Genomic DNA, 16,368 nt, shown 5'->3' on the forward strand with positions numbered 1-16,368 from the left:
CTTGTCTTCTTCCATACTCTTAAAATAAAAGTCTTCCATCTGCATTTGGAAATTTGTTTGCTTTTGACAGTAGTCTGCATCCATAGTGACAGGAAATCCTTTGGATTACAGAAACTAACTAAAAAAGTGCACATTTTGCTGAGGCAAATTTATTTATTTTTAATTAAAAAAGCTGGTATTTGCCCAAGGATGAGTTAATGCAACACGCTGTAACTTGCCGATTGCATTCTTCTTTCTCACTGGTGGGAATTGGTTCTCTGCTTGGTTTCATTCTTTTGACATTTGGCTAATGATAATTAATGGCAAACACTTTATCTTACAACATGCATATGTGTTTTTCATAGACCCTCTGCACAGTTGTAACATTACTCCTTGGACAGTATTGTGAATTATTTTTAATGCTTCAAATGAGATTAAATGCCAAAAAAAGACAGATTGCGGTCAGGATATTCCTCCTTTCCTGCTACAAAGTCTGTGGTGATGACATCATAAACGGCACGCAAAAGAGAGAGGGGAAAAAAGCAAAGGAAAAAAGTTAATATGTAAAGGAGCTCTCTCTTAGACATGACCACACGCATATGGTATGTCGTATAGAACCATAATGGAGCAGACTCCATGTGTTCTATTGAATATATCGATGTTGAAAAAATAATAAGACCAGCCCGATTGAGAGCCGAGCAAGATTTTCTTGTCATCTTTTGTATCGTCTTGTCTTTTCAGAATTGTCTGAAAGCACAGACTGTGGAATATAAGTATAACAAAACAAAAGTGTTAATCTGTCATAATTCTCAGTTATATTCATATTTAACTGCTTCGTGTTTTCCAGTTAGGAACATACTCGTTTTTACGAATGTAACGGTTTTGCTCCCTGGTCAAGGGGGAGAGAAATCTGTATTATCAGAATTTTCTGTTTTGATTACTGCTATTTAATGGAACAGTTACTGTGGAAAGTGAACTTGCGCTGCCTGGTTGCCTTTTGCTTCTGGGGACTCCATTCTTTGCCTGAGTAATCACAAAGTTGGTGAGGGAGTGTAATTTGGGCATTGGTGCCAGTTCGATGGGCAGTCAGAGCTTCCCACTGTGCATTGCAAATGTGCACCTGAATTAAGAGGGGTCAGACTGGTTATATAGAGCTAATAAATATTCCACCCTTTTGACATAAAAACCCTCCTGTTTTTTTGTACCCATGGTACAGATGGATCAGTGTTGTGCTCCTTCCCGTATTTGTTAGTTTTAATAGTTGTGCTAATCTGCTGAAGAACCTGTGGAGCAGGCCTGGAGCATCTGACTCATTTAACTGTAGTGGAAGGATGCAGTTTGCTCATTCATTAATAAGTGATCTTTGTATCAGCCTTTCTTCTTTCAAGATTATTTTGCTTGTGCTGCTTTTTTTGTTTGGTTGCGATTGGGTTTCTTCCTCAGAATGGGCCTCATTCACAAAACATAAATACAATCAGATCTGATAATTAACTGTGCTTACAAATGTTTCCACAAACATTTCGGCCTTCATTATTTTTTTCTTCTCTCAATATGTTCTTTGGCATGATATAAATCTGTGTGTTTGTAAAAATGCATTAAGGCATATACACAGAGGAGGTTCCTATTTAGAATGCTTTATTTATTTTTGAAGTTAATTTAAGTAGTTTCAGACCTCATAGTAACAACAAAATGTTTATCAGTACAATTAGGCTATAGGTCAAAATATGATATTGTTTTTAACTACATTGTCACCCATCTGAATATCAAAGTTTTTCAATAGTTTTTATTTTTATTTTATTAAACTTTGATTTCAATTTCAAGTTTTTTTTTTTTTTTTTTTTACAGAAATAACGGTAAAATATAAAGACCCACAAGCACGCAGTCAGACCCAACATGTGGCCATGGCATATTCACTACTTTTGGATTACTTGCCCATTTGTGCTGTGGGGAGAGAGGGCGTCTTTATGGACTGTGCAAATGCCCTACATTTGTGTAGGGCAATGAAAGGCTGATGTTTGCACACGACCCTCTTTATGGTAATCAACATGAGCAGGCACGCACCTCCAATTTTGAACAATTGACATTCATCCACTTATACACCTGGGATACACAAACAAATTGAAGGTCAGTGCATGTTTCATGAATGCCACATTGATTTTTCTGCAAATTTATTATCAGAACAACAGTAAGAATAATTAAGAGCAGTTAAGAGAAGTTTTACGAACGAAAACACAAATATCCTACTATTCTCGCAATAATTCAAGTGTTTTAAATTTAAGCTAAAACCCAGCGATCAACACTGCTATTAAAACAAAGCAATTTACCAACAGTGGGGGAAAAAATACTCTCGTTAAAATAATTAAAATGTAGAGACACGTCCAACTCAGAGAATGATACCAATCTTAAAAAGATCCAGAGCTAACAGTGAGTTGGTACTTGCTCATCTGTGAAGTTCATGCTATTCTACAGTTAGTATTGTGTAGATGTGGATTGGGTTGAAGCTGTGCTGAATAGAATTAACTGGAGATGGAGAATGAGCAAGGTGTTCTGGCTCTAAGTAGGGGCCCTTGCAAATTGAAAAGAGCTCATATTTTCAGTCATAGTGGTGGAAATAAAGGGAATGCATCTGTGTTGACAGTGAAGAGATTTTAAATATCTTAACTTTGGTAAATTGTGTTGTTTTGGATGTTGTTAATTGTGTTGTTTTGAATGTTGAGGTGGAAGCATAGGGGTTAAATGATACCTATAAGAGAGGTTTCAGTAGATCAAAGGTGTATTGGCATGTTTGGTTTAGCAATGGTATTGAATACATTATTAATGGAGGTATAATGGATAATGTAACAGTATAGATGACGCTTTATGTATACATCTGTTCTGTGTTTTTGCATTGAAGGGAGGTTTTGCGATGGCCCTGGTGATGTGCGCGTTCCGATGTGCTGACCCTTGAGGGCAAATTGACATTGGGTTCAGTGCATGCCTGCGCAGTTCTATCAAAAGGTGCTTCACCGTGTGCATTTCCTTTTGTGTCCCATCTCACCTTAATGGTAAAACGTCCGTCACTGAGAATATTTTACCCTCAATAAGCAGTAATAATTTGGTGCCATTTCTTCGCTGCAAATCTGAGGTGGGTGGTCAATAAATGGCCATTCGGATGTGATTACCATCTCTTCTCTCTGCACCCATACTCCTACCATCTCAAATGCTATGTACATTGGATAGACAGATGACTAATATAGTTAGGAAATATTGTCTTTCATGTTGAGGAAGGGAAATGCAAGATCACTGGTGGATAAATTACACAGGCATCTTTAATGTGCACTGATATCCATTTCTTATGGACTATGGAACATGAAGGATCTCCTTCCCCTTAACTTTTAGTTAGGAAAGTAGATTGCCCTCTCCATTTCAAATGGCACATTATATTTAATTGAAAACTTATTGAACACAATGATATACAAAGAATTCTGTAATTCTATAATTAAAAAGTGATCCAAATTGATATGTTAGATGCATATTAAATGACACATACCCCTGGTACCAGACTGTTTCTGCTTCTGATGGGGTTTGGAATTGGAGTATCTCACTAGTGCTCTGAAGTATAAATATAATTGCATGGCGGCTTCAGGGATTAAAAACTTTATTAAAGACTTTAATGTCAGGCTTCACATGTACTTTGGTTCTGAATGGTGCAATAAATACTCTGCTTGTCTCATTGGGCCTCATTCACAAAGCATGTGTACGATCACATTTGATTGTAAACCGTGTGTAAGAACATTACCAAGAACATTTCAGCATTCATCATGTTTTTTCTTATCTGTGTTTGTTCACGGTTGTTTCCTTATGCTAATCACATGAACAGGATTACACATAAAATTAACAGAGTCAGCATTCATCATCTCATAAACCTGGGATATGCACAAAAACAACGGTCTGCACATGTGTCGTGAATCCCATATTGGTTTCTCTTTAGAACTTTTTTGAGAACAAAAATTATAATAATTTAAGAAAGGTGAATGAGGCCCATTGATTGCATACATTGCTGGTTTGCAGTTTATTGTGCAATGTGAAATGCTTATCATTTCCAAGGGGTTATATTTATCCCAGGTTTATTAAAAATCCAAATCCCTGGTCCACTTTTCCGGGAGTTTTAGGATTTGTTCATTGTTTACTTACCCCACCCCCACAGTTTTATTCATTTCACATAGATTTTCCTATAACTTTAAAGACGTTTTGGGTTATGGGTTGATGGTCTGGACTTTTTCTGCAGATGACCAGGTGCCCATTCAGCATTTTATTTTGATACGTTGTTTAATAGTTCATGTTTAAACTCATTAAAGAGGGAGTGCCTCCGGAGTGCCAGTTTCATTTATAAGTTTTGTTCTGCTAATGGTCTATTTGGACAATAGCTGCCTTTAGAGAGACTGACGTATTAAGTGCGTTTTTTGTGGGAATTTGCTAAACTCCCATGGGAAAATGAGACATGTCTGCTACCTGTTCTGCGTCGGTAAGCTAGGGGTTTCCAGGCTTCTTGCCCTGGTTGTGACCCAGGCATCCAGGAGCTACTTTGTCTATTTTTGCTTTGTGTTTCAATGTGAAGCGAAAGACATTTTCAGGGTGTGCTGTTTAGTAGCTTAGTATGCATTCCTCATTCCAAGTTTTTTTTTATGTATCCTAGATGTTTGTATGACTTCATATGGTATACTTTAACAGTATCAAGAACAGAATTTTGAACATGTTTATTTATTTATTAGGATTTATTCATTATTAGATCAGCAGAATACATTGATTTTGGAAGGCAGTTTAACAATCGGACCTGACATGTTCGTCTACACTAATGATATGAAGTCATCTAATTCAGTGGCAAATAGACTTTGTGTTTGTATTTACTTGCAGCCTATAGATTTTTTCAGAACTAATAATAATAATGATAATGAGATTCCAAAACTTGTCAAATTAATGAATTTAGAAATAGATTGATTTCTTTGAATGTATGACGCTGTTATTTATACTTTACTATTTCTGTATGCTCAATACTATTGATACGGCTAGTAATAATTTTACATTTTATTTTTACATTAATGTAATACTTAATTATGAAATAATGTTAATTGATTTTTGACAGCCATTGGAAAGCTCTCTTTAAATTTGGGAATATTGTTTCTATGTGTATGTATGTGAGTACGTTGAAAATAATGATCACAAAATACTGGTTTGGCCTGTGTTGCAATGTGAATACAACAAAAGCAGTGAATGTGGACTGGGTGTGGTCAGACTTGCTTGCTCTTGGTTTATATTAGACTTTCATAAGGCTTTTATTAGCACAGCCTACTTTTAGGCGTTGTCTTTGCAAACATAGAGTAGATAGCCTTATTTCATACCATTTACTTTACAACAAAATAGGAAGTTGTACTCATTATTTTAATTTAACAAGAGATAAGAGTGCTAGTTGTAGATTTATTTTTGTTTCAAGGGCCAAGATGCAAGTATTTTCAAATGAAATTAACTATAAATGCTGTGCATATTTCCTTTTTCATGTGCTATCAAAACCTTTACAGTTTACAGCAGCAAAACCCTGCTTTGCTGAAAGAAAAAATGCTACTTAATACATTATTCAGATTGTCTATCATTGAAAACAAAGTTAAAACAATGGCTTCATTTAAATTTAATCAGTTTTTTAAGTTTGCTAATAAAATGAGTACAAGAAGCAAGAATCTAGTCCAAATGGATTTTTTTCTTTGAAAGGGTACATGCATTAAAACAGAGGTCCGTGAGCCAGATCAGTAAATTGCGTGCACAGATTTTATTCATTAAATTATTATGAACAATGCCAGATGGCCTTAATTGTCACTGATATTTGAAGATCAGTGTCGTTTAAGGAGTAAGCTGTTAGATTATGATTGTTTTAGGGTAAGAGCAAATGACTACTTTCTAGCATGAAATTCAATAGAGGAACATTTTAAAACGTAGCCTAAACAGCTTATAAAAGTGAGGGAAAAGCCAACACTTTTTAGCCATCTTTTTGTATCTGATGACAGCTCTTTCTTAGGATGGATTTGAAAAACAGGGCTGTATGAATTAACCTGATTTACAGTATCAAGGTTTTTTTTTGTCCATGACTGGTAGAAACTGGTAGAGCGATTACTTCAGAATTTCCCCCTTTGGAGTGTTAGATTGTTGTGATGCAATGTGCAGCATTTTCACGCATTTTGCTGTTTTTCTATCACAGATATGGTGCGAAAAAAGAATCCCCCTCTGAGGAGCTTCGGTGGTGAGGAGCCGGAAGGAGAAGCGGCTGTGGGCGAGTCGGCGAGCGTGGGGAGCGAGGACGGCGCGGCGCGGGGCAGGAGCAGAGACGCGACAGAGCCCATGCAAGACGAGCCCAGGCCGGGCGATGTGCTGATGCCAGACAAGAAGGAGGATCAGTATGCGCTGGTCTTGGAGCCCTCTCCCAGCATCAAAAGGGACTTGAAAAGCGCGGCGGCGGCAGCAGAGAGCGAGAGGCCTGGCTTCAATTATGAAAGCCACAAGAAGGGCGGAAATGTTCCGTCCTTCCCCCGTGATGAGGTGACAGACAGAAATATGCTGGCGCTCTCATCCCCAGCTGCCGGGGGCGTCTGCGACGGGCCCGAGTCTCCGGCAAGATCAGAACCAGATGAAGACGAGGGCCGGGCCTGCAGCCCAGCCCGGGACCCGGGGGAGGGCCGAAAGGGAGGGGACGACGAGGAGGGGCCGCTGCACTCGCAGGGCGGGCCTGGCGTCATTGTCCAGGGCTGCCCCGATGATGCCGCCGCCGCCGCGGAAGGGGACCTCTCCCACAGCCCGTCAACGCAGCTGGCCACAGAGCCTGTGGGCGAGGCCAGTAGAGCCAGACCCAAAGAGCCGCCTCACCTGCCCCACCTGAGCAGGAGCAGAGAAGATGGGGCCTGCCTGCCAAACGTCGATGTGGACGTGGATGAAGGCGCCCAACAGCCCTCCTCACCCAAACTACAGGACTTTAAGTGCAACATCTGCGGCTATGGTTACTATGGCAACGACCCTACAGATCTGATCAAGCACTTCCGCAAGTACCACCTGGGCCTGCACAACCGCACACGGCAGGATGCAGAGCTCGATACCAAGATTCTGGCGCTACATAACATGGTGCAGTTCTCTGCCCAGAGCCACACCAAAGACCTTCCCCGCCTGCATTCCCACAGTGTCCTCACCGGGGTACTGCAGGACATGGGGTCCCCCCGGCCCCTGCTGCTCAACGGCACCTATGATGTGCAGGTAACTGTGCACACACGCGAACACACACAAATGCGTGCACATGCACATGCACACGCACACACACACACATACACACACATGCACATGCATACGCACACACACTCACTCACTCACTCATTGAGACACGCACTAACACACACTTTCATACAGACATTCACATACACATACGCAATCACAGATGCATGCACCAATATTTAAAAATCATGGTGTCACACATCTTTTCTGGACAATGAATGTTGATCACTGTCCAAGACAGGTGCCACTGTCAGTCCCCTCTTGTGTCAATGCATCATGATAACAAAAATAATTAATTTCTTCTAACAGTAGCAACATTTTACATAAACTAATAAAAAAGTATAATATATTGTAATGTCTCGTATGTTACCATGTTATGGTATATGTTATAAAATATGACACCCCTCAATGAAAGCAATTCATTGAAAACATTGCAAAAGTTTTATCTAATGCCACAATATAGGAAATTATAACAAAGATCTATAAACTACTGGGCAGACGGAGGAGGTAGTTATTAAAGATTATCAGATTTTGATTTGAACTGATTATATTTCTTGCAAGACCAAACAAATCATTGTTTGAGATTTTTTATTTGATTTTTGCTCGATCTTTAGAATATCTGGCTTGTTAAAAATTTTACTTTGGAGACGAGAGGACATGAAATGTTTTCAGATTTGTCAGCCTCTCAGTACTGGATAATTAATGCATATTTTTCAACAGCAAGTTAACAATTGCAATGTCCTTAAATTGCTTTAGAGATAGCGTGAGGTTGTTGCAGTTTTAGTCTTTCTTTTATAAAGGGATAATTTCTTTTCATTCCTGCAGGAGGGTGGAGTTCTCAAGGTGCCTTCCCTCCCCCTCCCCTCTCCCTCCCTTTCATAACTGGTCAACACCTCCCCCTCAAGGCATCGGCTCTTTGATATCTCCTGTCCTTCCCCTTTTCATATTCACTCTAGTTTGACACTGCTCTGTGAAACCATTTGTGCCTCTCCTTGAAATTGCCCTGTTAAATTGACTAATCTTAAGTTCACTTGGTATTTCCTCCTTGCTACTTCTTCACCTTCCCCCACAAGAAAAGAAAATGTCCCCCCCCCCCCATACTAAAAGAGGTTAAAGGCCTCAGCTTTCCCCCTGAACCCTCCTGAGCTTTGCTGTGGCTCCTCCTCCAAACCAAGCACTTCATGTTCATGCCTACGGACCAACTCCTTGGTGCGAGTGATCGCTAATCTCTTCACAACCCAGAGTCTGACGTCAAGGCAACAAGCTCTTTGTCCGCCCAGTAAGCCCTGCTCTGTCAGGATTCCAAGCCTCTTTCACTTGGGGATGAGTCATTGTGCAGTTCCAACACGAATGGCGAACTGCTCTAACTGCAGTACAGTGTACGTTTGCAGTCTAGATCCATTCCTCCGGGTTTCCCCTATAAATGCAGTAATCCCCTTTTCAGATGCACCCTTTCTCAAACTATTAAATTATAAAAGTTCTGCTCTACTTTTTAAATGAATAATATCAGTGCAATCACATTTTATTTGAGGAGTGTTTGCAAAAGGCTGTTAACAGCAGCAAAGCTGTCGTTTTCCAACCAGCCTGTTCTCTCAACCATATTTTTTAAAGACGTGTAGTACAAGAAAGTTCAAGACATAGCTGATGTTGAATAATTGAATTAATTTTTTTGATAATTTTATTATGTTTATTTAATTTCCTGTATTTATGCAAAGCATGGGAAATGCTGTTTAAACTGATGACAGCACAGACAAACCAACACAGGTGTGGCAGTGATAATCTTTGTATTTACTTTTAAATGATGTAACGCTGTTCTTGAAAATGTCTTCAAACAAGGATATTGGGCTTGTCTCACACACCCATTTCATGACTGTTCTAATCCTTTTTCCATTTATGCAGCTACTCTGTGGCTGCCCTTGTAATCCTCTTTAAATGGCATGCATGTGCGCGCACACATACACACGCACACCTTGTCCTCTATTAACACAAAAACTGTGGTCCACACTGCAGGCCTGTATGACATTTTCCTTGGAGTATAAACGACTTATAGCTACACACACATACACATAATAATAATATTAATATACAAGACCCACCCTCGTCAAGGTTGAATGATTTCTTTCTTAAGTAAATAAAATGTATACCTTCTACGTGTAATCACGGAAAGCTGCTGTGAGCATGTAGTATCATTGGAAATTGGGGTGAGGAATAAAAAATGAAAGCACTCACTATTTGTCCTTTGCAGAAATTCCCATGCAGTAATACTTAAAACTGATTTCTCATTGCCCAATCAAATTTGGGTGAAAATCCACTACCAGCCAGTTAAAACAAGAAACTTGGTTTATATTAAATGACAAGAGGTAATAGCCAGTTGTTGGATACATTTATTAGCACAATTTAAACTGTGGTTTCATCTTGAATTAAACAATGTAATGCATACAATTCAAGTGGTTTGCTTGTATTCTCTGAAAATGACTACCTCCTTGGCACAGAGATATTTGCTTACTTCTCACATACTCTATTGTAATGTTCTAATTTCTTCATTCTTTATAATTAAATAGTCAGCTCATTCTGATATCCCACTACTGACTTAATTTGACAAATATTTTCAAATGTATCTTTAAAATGAAAATTTAAGGGTAATATGATGGGCAGAAGAACAATTCATTTTTCACATTGTTATATGGGAAAATTTTGTCAGTTTCCCTGACGAGAGAGGCAAGCTGCCAATTATAACAAATGCAGATTTAAGTTGTACCAAGTAATCTGAAAACATTATCTTTTTTTCGGCACTCAATGTGGGGCTGAGCATGTACAATTCCTACCCCACTTTGGAATGGCCAGTCGTTAGCAACCGCTGTTATGTACATGTGTGGACCCCACTGCCGATTCGGGAGCATGTTGACATCCACAGTTCTTTTTTGAAGCACATGGTGGCCAGCTGTTTCTTTTCACAGCACACGCATTAGCTATAGTCAGTAGAAGCTTTCATAGCTGTAGTAGGTTTCACTGCAATCTACGCGTGCCTGATTGACCACCAGGGGTCAATAGTCAGCGATGCGTGCTGAACCATTCCCTGGCTAATGCAATCACTATTTGTGTGTTGTTCTTATGAAGCGACAGGCCACAGTCAGCAAGCACATAATCTTTTGATCGTGCCTCTACATCTTTTGGTTGGTGCGGATGTATGATTTATGTTGTAGATGTTGCACAACATACTTTAGTATTCCTTCAGTGATTACATAGCTCAGTGCAAACATTGTCTTCATAAATTAAGAAATACAAAGCCGAAAAAAATTGCTGAACAAAGTTGTAAAAAGATCTCCAGCTGTTGTGAAAATAAACACATTTTATTCATGATGAAACCTACTGACAAAGAGTAAAAACATTAAAATGTTTCATAGATGAGGGGGATGCTTTGGATCTTGGGCAGTTCCTTTTGTCCATACTTTCCTCTTGCCATCACTCTGGTACACGTGATTCTTGGTATCATCTGTGCTCAAGACCTTTTTCTAGAACTCTTCAGTCTCTTTTGGGTACTTCTTAGTTAACTGTAAACGGGCCATTCTGTTTTTAAGGCTGACTAGTGGTTTGAATCTTTCGGTGTAGTTCATGAAGTTGTGTGTGGACAGTAGTCACTGACACATGTTTCTGATCTGTCAGACAGGTGTTTAGGGGGTTTTTTTCATTATGGTGAGACTTCTTCCATCATCAACTGAAGAGGTCTTCCTTCCTACCAGGCACTTTGCAATTACTGAGTTACTGTGCTCACCAGTGCTCTCTTTCTTCTGAGTGATGTATACCTGCACAAATGAAGCAGTTGACCATGCCTGAATAATCACTAAAACCTGTGAAGCCACCACATTGTGGTGCCCTGAAATGGGGGATTATGTATGAAAAGTGTTGTTATTTCTATGTGATGAAACCAAAATGTATTAAAATATTCTTCCATAAAAGATGAGAATCTACACTTAACCTCTTAGCATGCACCCCCTAGTGGTCGGCACGCTGGCATGCCTAGATTGTTCAACTCAGACATTCATTGCTCCTGCAACCAAAGTATGAGTTGAAAACAGAAATACTTTGTTTTAGTTCGTAAATATAATAATATAATATATAATATAATATAATCGTATTCGCAACAAGTTAAACCCAAAAATAGCCCTAAGATATGGCAATACAGCAGTGAAAACGCTGCTCACTGTGAATAACAAAATAAGACTAAGTTAAAAAGAATTATACCATATCATTCCACAGCCATTATCTGGGACTAAATATTAAATAAATGTACAACCTTACCATTGGTTTTATGCGTAGAGATGTCCCTTTTGAGGCTGAGTGGTCAAATATTGTCTCGGACAATCCGTTTGTGAAATATATGCGCATTTGTGACATCTAGGTACCTTCCAAAATAGCTGTGCGTAATACCACACGTCTTCACGCCTTTTTAGTACAGTTTGGCTTGACTGACAATTCATTTATTCAGTAGGTGACAGTATAAGCTTTCTAACAATGTATAACATGTCTAATTTTTCTTTTGGAATAGCTTTTATAGCTCAGCATAACCAAAAGTTTTCTCATCATCGCATTCACTTACGCATTCAGCATTCTGTGGTAGCAGTAAAAGACCCTGCACCTGACGAAACGTTATCAATGATTTTTCATAAATTCTTGGAAAATACTATTATTGAGGACTACTGAGCATAGCTAAGCCGTATGTTTGCTGACAGACCTAGCTGACATAGTTTTCTGGAGTAAGACAGAAGCGGAGAGAACTTAATCATTGATTTACTGTCTCTGTCTCTACTGAACACAGATAAGATTTCATCATCGCTATGTAAGTATTACTGCTCAAAATATTTCAGTTATATACATTATTTTTGTAATTGAGTATCTTTAAATAGGTTAATAGTATTTTATAATGAGGATATTTCACACTGTAATGTAAACGTTTGTCGGTAGTTTTTGTGATGCATACAACAGTGATGACATGAGAGTCGGAACAAAACTCATGGTGGACAGTTGAAAATTGTTTTCATGTCGTCCCGTCCCCATACAAGAAAACAATACATACTGTAGAGTACAGAAATACAAACGAGAGTTAATTATTACATATTTAGATACTGTACCGCATTGTGTGACAATGTTTTTGCATTCTTTTTGAATCTGATATCAATGTTTCATCTTAAACCTTCATAAGGGGCTCATTTATGTACTTTAAAATGGACATAAAGCATTTGATTCATATTTGGAGAGATTTTGAATATGTTTATGGACCCCTAGATATTTTATACCACTGTACTGATGCAAAGCTTGTAATTCCCACTTGAAAGTGATGCAACAGTGAGTTTCTTGAGTCAAAACAGTTGATTTGTAGTGAAATACGTGAATATGTTGTGATTTACAGCAATGCATAATTTAGACATTTTGGATAGATTTGGAGATGCTGGATACACTGCTGAGTTTTTGCTTCATAGATCTTTAGTCGTTCTACATATTCGCCCTTAGATTTTATGAACTTGTGGTCAAGAAGTTTTTGATCCAGGACATGTGTAGTTTAACCTGCTGTATATTTGTAATCTCTTGGTATTTCATTGCAAACTAAAACAGAGCACATTCATTTTAGATTTTATGCCTAGACAATTGCATTTGTGGCACTTTATTTCTTCCAAAATTATGAATATAAACTAATCTATTCATTGTAAATGGTACAAATGTCTTACTTCATTTAAGCCACTTTTCAAGTCTCCGTGGTGTTCATCTGGAGTTATAAAGCTTTAAATAGGGTATCCCCTAAATGGGATAAAGGATTGGGCAGATTTGGCTTGTGTGCTAAGGGGTTAAACCATATGTGCATTGTTTGTTGCAAATCTAAAATCGGGGAGTACAGAGCCTAATCAAGAAAAAAAAAAAAAAAGTCTTTGTCCCACACATTTTGGCACTCACTGTATGCTGTGTATAATTCCTTAGCTTACTCAGGTTTTTGTGATTTCTGAGCTCACCAAAGCTTTTTTTCTTCTTAATGATCTTCACTGCAGTCAGTGGAACAGATTTCTCTCTAGCTGCATTCTAGCTGAGTTCTTCTGCTGTTGTGGTGCAATTTTACAATGGTTTCTTTTGCTAGACACCACATAATATTTGTCTACTACCTTTTGATCTTCCTGGTCTTCTCCTGTTAACATTACTGCCCATTCGCTGGACCCTTCTGAGTGTGTACTGAACAATGCATCTGGATATCTTTCTTTTTTATTTCTCATGGAGAATAACCTTGCCACAATATTTTCACTTTGTCCTGCACATCTACACCTAACTTTTTCCTTTGACGTATTTCTTGCACCATTAGTGCCTGTTTTATTTACACACATTTTTACACCTGTTAACTATAGGCCAATGGTATTGGGCTACCTTTTTTTTTCTTTTTCTTTTTTTAATTTAAGGTAGATAAGATTTCAGTCAACTTAGCTATGCATCCACCCCCCATTTGCAAAATGATTGGATAGCCTTTCAATAATTTGTTTAATTGTAATTAAAGCCAATGGAGGCTATTAACTGTATTCTTCTCTACCTAAGGTTTAAAAAAACAAAACACAAGTGGCCCAATACCTTTGGTCTGTACTGTGTGTGTGTGTGTGTGTGTGTGCTTTCCTGTCCATGCTACACCATAGCATGATGCTGCCACCAATATGTTTGATGATAAGGATGGTGTTTAGACAGAAAATAAAGCAAAATGTTTGGCACAAATCAAAGGGCCTTAACCTTACCCTCAACAAGCCACAAAAAATTCTCATGGTCTGTCATATAGCTTCTGGCAAACGTCAGGCGTGAATTAATGTTGACCTTTCTAAGAAGTGGCTTCCATCCAGCTGCTGTCCCAAAGAGGCCAAATCTGTGATGTGCTGAAGAGACTCTTGATCCCTAGATGGTTTCTCCCATTTCAGCCATTGAGCTCTGCAAATCTATCAGTGTTGTAGCTGGCCTCTTAGTCACTTCTCTGACAGTTGCTCTGTTTGTTGAGGTTGGTGGGATAGCTGTTTTGATGGTTGTTTTTATAGCCTCGGTGTTGTGCCATATTTGTTCCATTATGTTACAGTGGACTTATGCTACAGCTACAGTGGTACTCCTTGGAAGGGTCTAAGCAAATGGTTTTGGAAACCTTTTTAAGCTTGTTGCCTCCCAACGTCTTCATCTTGAAGTCCCAAAGGCAGTTCCATGACAGTGACTGATCTGATCTGCTGTTTCAGTTGTGAAACCTCAAAAAGTCAGTGATATGTATTCTGCAATCATTACATGGTACAAAGGTGACTTCAGTATGTGATACAGTCTTGTTGTCTTATTGGTCGCACCAAATGACATTGTTACATTACAAAATACTGACCAAAATGCTTTAGCATTTTGAAAAGTGATATTTTCAATATTAACTCTACCATATTGGGATGGCAGGTATGCCATCCAGCCAAGTTGCGACTTGGTGGGGCAAGCCACATACCTATACAGCACCGCAAGTTAGGCACTTTTCAGGGTTCCCCACAGACGTAGCTGCTACAGCCACAGACTTAGTTAACAGACTCTCAGCCCTTAAAAACATAACTTTCTGTACATTCTGACCACATTTCAACTGACAGAATTCATAAACAACTTCACATGTCCACACAATAAAGCCCCAAACTAAGGCGATTTTGCATTTTCTCCTTTCTTTTTTTTTCCTGCCACAAATGCTCCTAGCCCACAAAGAATATGTCTCCCCATTGGTCATTTTACGTACATCAACCAATGAAAACAGCGGATGCGAACACAAAATGAACATATACACAAGTGTGCTTGTTTAAAACAGTACAACTTTGCAGCTTTGATGACTTGGAACTATTTAGGTGACATTGGGTAGCATTTCTTTGGAATACAGCTTCTTTAATTTCTGTGTGGCAAGATAGCCTATATTGTTTGTAGTAATGTAACTTGGTGTCATTTTGATATGAATACTTTTAATGGCAGGCCTAGATGTAGCCAGTTTGAATGAATGACTTGTAGACAGTGCTTTGTAAGTGGGAGTAACTTGGCATTTTTGTTTGTTGAAAACATGTTTTTCATTAGATTACATTATACAATTCTATACCTTTACATATATACCCTCAAATCATTCCAAGAGTAGTTAATTCATGGTTTATAATGTCACTTTTTTTTTTGTTTTATTTTGCCTTTGGACAATTACACTGCATTGCATTTTTGTACGACGGTGATACATGGCCAGGGATACATCAACTCATGTTTTAATTGGCTACTAAAAGAAGAATACCAATTTAAATATGCATAAATTATTACATGTCCACATTAAAAATTCCACTTTTTAAATACTACAGCTGAGTAGAGCTGTTTTAATTTAGGTGTGCTCTTATTGGTTGGCCTAGGCGAATGCAATTTCTTTATAAGCCCTCTGGATATTGTGACGTCTTTATGGGTTCTCAGTCTGGCTTAAAATATGAATCCCAGTCTCCGGTACACTGATGGTCAGCCATGTGTCACAGTAATAGCAGCAGATTATTACTTGTTACACAGATGTTACAGCCTTTTATATATCCGTGCATAACTGGGGTCAAGTCAGACACAACGGTCGAAAGGGTCTGGACTTGGATGTAGGAGTGAGGTGTGCGACAATTCCCCGTCTCTCCGGTAATGCAGGACAGCATTCTTTTCCAGTAATACCAGATACAGATTGTGTCCATACCTTCTGTAATGCTCAGCAACACATATTCCCACTTGATTTGATAACAATAAAAGATGTGCTTTATCCTTACTTATTTGTTGTTGATTTGTGTAAGGTCAGAAACGCAGGTGAAATATGGCCAGTGTATGTACTCACGGATTTGACGGCCATCCAACGAGCCTTGATTGACAAAAGAATCAGCAAGCCCGTAGAATTAGAGCGCCCTAGGTCGCAACTTGTGTACCCTTCTGTCCTGCTCCGTTGTCTGTTATTTCGTGGAGATGCACTTTTAGTGTTTGTAAGGTTTATAAGGCATTTTGATAGGCTTATCTGCAGGTAGGAATCTTCTTCGCTGTTTTGCTAAGCTAGAACCGGAAAACTTGATAGTGGAGAATAGGAGCAGACGC

At 38.7% G+C, this 16,368-nt stretch overlaps 1 protein-coding gene across 8 annotated transcripts in view; it reads left to right on the forward strand.

The window, feature by feature from the left end:
• The window catches only part of trps1 (trichorhinophalangeal syndrome I), a 140,667-nt gene that overhangs the window by 23,553 nt on the left and 100,746 nt on the right, over nucleotides 1-16,368 (forward strand). For all 8 annotated transcript variants that reach the window (XM_035429725.1, XM_035429728.1, XM_035429731.1 and 5 more), the window contains one exon: nucleotides 6,206-7,248. In XM_035429725.1, the coding sequence (XP_035285616.1) occupies nucleotides 6,208-7,248 (1,041 nt within the window). In that variant the 5' untranslated portion in view covers nucleotides 6,206-6,207. The remainder of the gene's footprint in view (nucleotides 1-6,205; nucleotides 7,249-16,368) is intronic.

This window comes from Anguilla anguilla, chromosome 8 (genome assembly GCF_013347855.1).
Source record: "Anguilla anguilla isolate fAngAng1 chromosome 8, fAngAng1.pri, whole genome shotgun sequence".
Lineage (NCBI taxonomy): Eukaryota > Metazoa > Chordata > Actinopteri > Anguilliformes > Anguillidae > Anguilla > Anguilla anguilla.